The following is a 3111-nucleotide window of genomic DNA, read 5'->3' as shown; positions in this document are numbered from 1 at the left end:
CACCATGCGGTTGCTGGGATTTGAACTCCGGACCTTCGGAAGAGCAGTCGGGTGCTCTTACCCACTGAGCCATCTCACCAGCCCCCTAAATTTAATTTTTAAAATTGTCTTATTATTTTCTATGCATGGATGTTTTGCCTGCATGTGTGTCTGTGCACGACATTAGTGAGCGATGCCCTGAAAGGCCAAGAAGAAAATATCGGACCTCCCGAGTTAACTGGAGTTAGAGATGGTTGTGAATGGCCATGCGGGTGCTGGGTAGGTATCAGATGTGGGTCTTCTTCAAGAACAAATGCTCCTAACAGCTCAGCCGTCTCTCTAGCCCTCCTAATTTAATAAACATTACCTTTACGTCTTGCTTCTCGACACTATTTTAACATCAAAAGGACCCATGCCAGTGCTGAGAAACTGACTGGATAGAAAGAGGCAAAGGGCCAGGAGATGTCCACACACCTGTCTCTCCAAACCAGTGGAAGCGACCCCGGGCAGCCTGGGTGATCTCTTTATAGGCAGTAGCAGTGTCAGCACGGCTGGCATAGCAGGCAGGGGGCGTGGTGTCCATCTGTGGTTCGCCCACATAGAAGAGACAGACATTTAGCTGGAGGTCGCACCCCCCACAGGCCTCTGCCACATAGGCGCTGAGTATGTGCTATGGGGGAGAGAAGACAGGAGGTCCTCACCTGAGACCTGGGCACTGCTGATCTTCCAACAGTTCAGCAGATCATCTTTTTTTCTTTTCTCTTCTTTTCATTTCTTTCTCTTTTTGGTTTTTCAAGCCCTGGCTGTCCTGAAACTCGCTCTGTAGACCAGGCTGGCCTCGAACTTAGAGATCCGACTGCCTCTGCCTCCTGAGTGCTGGGATTAAAATTGTGCACCACCACCACCACCCAGGTGATCATCTTTCTTTTAAAAAAACAAAGACTTGGGGGGGGTCGGAGCGTTGGTTCAGTGGCTAAGAGGACTGGTTGTTCTTTCAGAGGACTTAGGTTCAATTCCTAGTACCCATGTGACAGCTCACACCTGTCTGTAACTCTAGTTCCAGGAGATGTGACACCTTCATAGATGCACATGCAGTCAAAACACCAATGCACATAAAAATAAATAAGTCTTTAAAAAGAAAAGAAAATCATTAAAAAATAAAAAAAAAAAAAGAAATTATTGTGTGTGTCAGGTTGTGTGTGTGTGTGTTGTGAGGAGGTGGGTATACCACATGTAAGTGCAAGCTCCCACTGAGGTCAGAAGAAGGCACTGTAACTGCAGACAGTTATGAGCATTTGTTGTGACATGGGTCTTCTACAAAAGTAGTAGCTGCTCTTAATTACTGAGCCATCTTTCTAACCCTCTGATCATCTTTCTTGATGCCCTACTGTGTGCTCGGTCTAGTTTTGTATGCAAAGGCAGAAAGACATGAGCCTGGGACACAATTTCTTCCCATGTGTTACTGCAGGGATTTGGGCTTGAAAGCCTAGTCATGCGTACTGTGGTCCCTATGCAGTAGCATGGACATCCTGGGGGCTGTCTGGCCCACCTGAGACCTGCTGAGCCAGGAGCTGTGCTGTGACAGTATCGCTAGGTACTTGTATTTGAGAGGAGGTAGCTCAGATAAGTATGCTGGGTTGCGGGGTGTGGCTCAGCAGTAGAATGCTTGCCTAGCAAAAGCAAGGAAGGGCCTGAAGTCCATATTCAACACCACAGAAAATAAAAGACAAGAAGAAGATGAACACAGTGGCTCATGCTTTTAATCCCAGCCCTTGGGAGGTAGAGGCAGGTAGACCCACATCTGTAAGTTTGAGGCTAGCCTGATTAACATAAGCACATCCCAGGCCAGCTAGGACTACATAGTGAGACCCTATCTCAACAACAAATGAGACAATAGGTGTCTAGGATGAGGGCTACTCACCACATCTTGGTCAGGGACACCCCCGGTGAAGAGGTAGATGCCCTGAGACTCATGTTTGTTTTTGTCCTTGAAATCCACTTCTATGGCCTTCCGGAGGGCTCCGAGGACATTTCTGCTTCCTTGACACTGCAGGCCCAGGGCCCACCTGGGGAGGCAGGGATATAAGACTTGTGAGGGCTACCTTTGAGGCCCTGAAGTCCCAAGAAGAAAGTTGTTTTTTGGTGTTTGCCCTTGGCTGCAGGTGGGTGGAGTTGCAGTGCGGGGGTGGGGTGGGGTGGGGTGGGGTGGGTTGGGGTTGGGTGGGGGTGGGGGTGGGGGGATGGGTAGATAATGCCATAGGAAAGTTGTAAGACACAGCTACCGAGAAAGGCTCTGGCCTCCATCACCTACCGCCAGGCTCTTTGTAAGTTGTCATGGCTCACAGCAACCATCTCCGGCCTCCAGCTCTCAATCGCACTTCCAAACCTTTGAGGAAGAAAAGGAGTTCGTTTTTTAGGATTCATGACCACTCTGTGTCTCCCTTCTTGGAGATCCATAGGCCTGAAGGCACACAAAATTCTGACAGTAAGCCCCCAAAATGTTGGAATGTTGCTGGCCTGGGGTAGTCACAAGGTTTTCTGGTCATAACGCATTAAAGCCAACTCCATGTGGGACAGCACTAGGACTCTCAAGCACAGACAGAGCAAGGACCAGCCTTGGCCACTGCCCTCCTAATACTCTGAAGTTTCCTTTCTCTTCTTTGTCTGCCCCTTCCCCCGCAGCAGCTCACTGTTTCTTTGAGATGCTTGAAGCACAGGCTCCTCTCACAGTGCAGCACCCTCTCAGGCTGAACTATGGTCTTCTCTCTAAATACACATGATCTCATTTTCTTTGCGAGACAGAATTGAAGATTCCCAAGAGGAGAATTTATTTCTTTATGGATGACAAGGTATCCTTCTTTGCCCTTTTACTGAACCGAGGCCTCCTCTGTGCCTGTCTCTTCTGAGAAGCCCATAAAACTCTTTAGTAGACACATTCTGTGCCCCTCTTCCCAATCACCCCTGTGCAGCTGTGACCCCTCCACTCTTAAGAGCTTCAGGAAGCTACTTCATCTCCCAGTAGCTTCTCTATTCCTTTCGACATAATGGACAAGCTCCCTGGAAAAGCCGGCACCACCACTGCTCCAGCACCTCCAGTGCTCCAGCACCTCCAGTGCCCCAGCACCTCCACTG

The 3111-nt window shown here is 49.2% G+C and overlaps 1 protein-coding gene across 1 annotated transcript in view; it reads right to left on the bottom strand.

Moving 5' to 3' along the window:
* Positions 1-3111, bottom strand: part of Vwa3a (von Willebrand factor A domain containing 3A) — a 65904-nt gene that overhangs the window by 21109 nt on the left and 41684 nt on the right. Inside the window, exons 17-19 of the mRNA XM_029535862.1 lie at positions 2291-2365; positions 1901-2045; positions 454-649 (exon numbers count right to left, since the gene is read on the bottom strand). Of these exons, the coding sequence (XP_029391722.1) occupies positions 454-649; positions 1901-2045; positions 2291-2365 (416 nt within the window). The remainder of the gene's footprint in view (positions 1-453; positions 650-1900; positions 2046-2290; positions 2366-3111) is intronic.

This window comes from Mus pahari, chromosome 1, assembly GCF_900095145.1.
Source record: "Mus pahari chromosome 1, PAHARI_EIJ_v1.1, whole genome shotgun sequence".
NCBI classification, from domain to species: Eukaryota; Metazoa; Chordata; class Mammalia; order Rodentia; family Muridae; genus Mus; species Mus pahari.
Note: the sequence above shows the minus strand (reverse complement) of the source record. Positions and strands in the feature narration are given on the sequence as shown.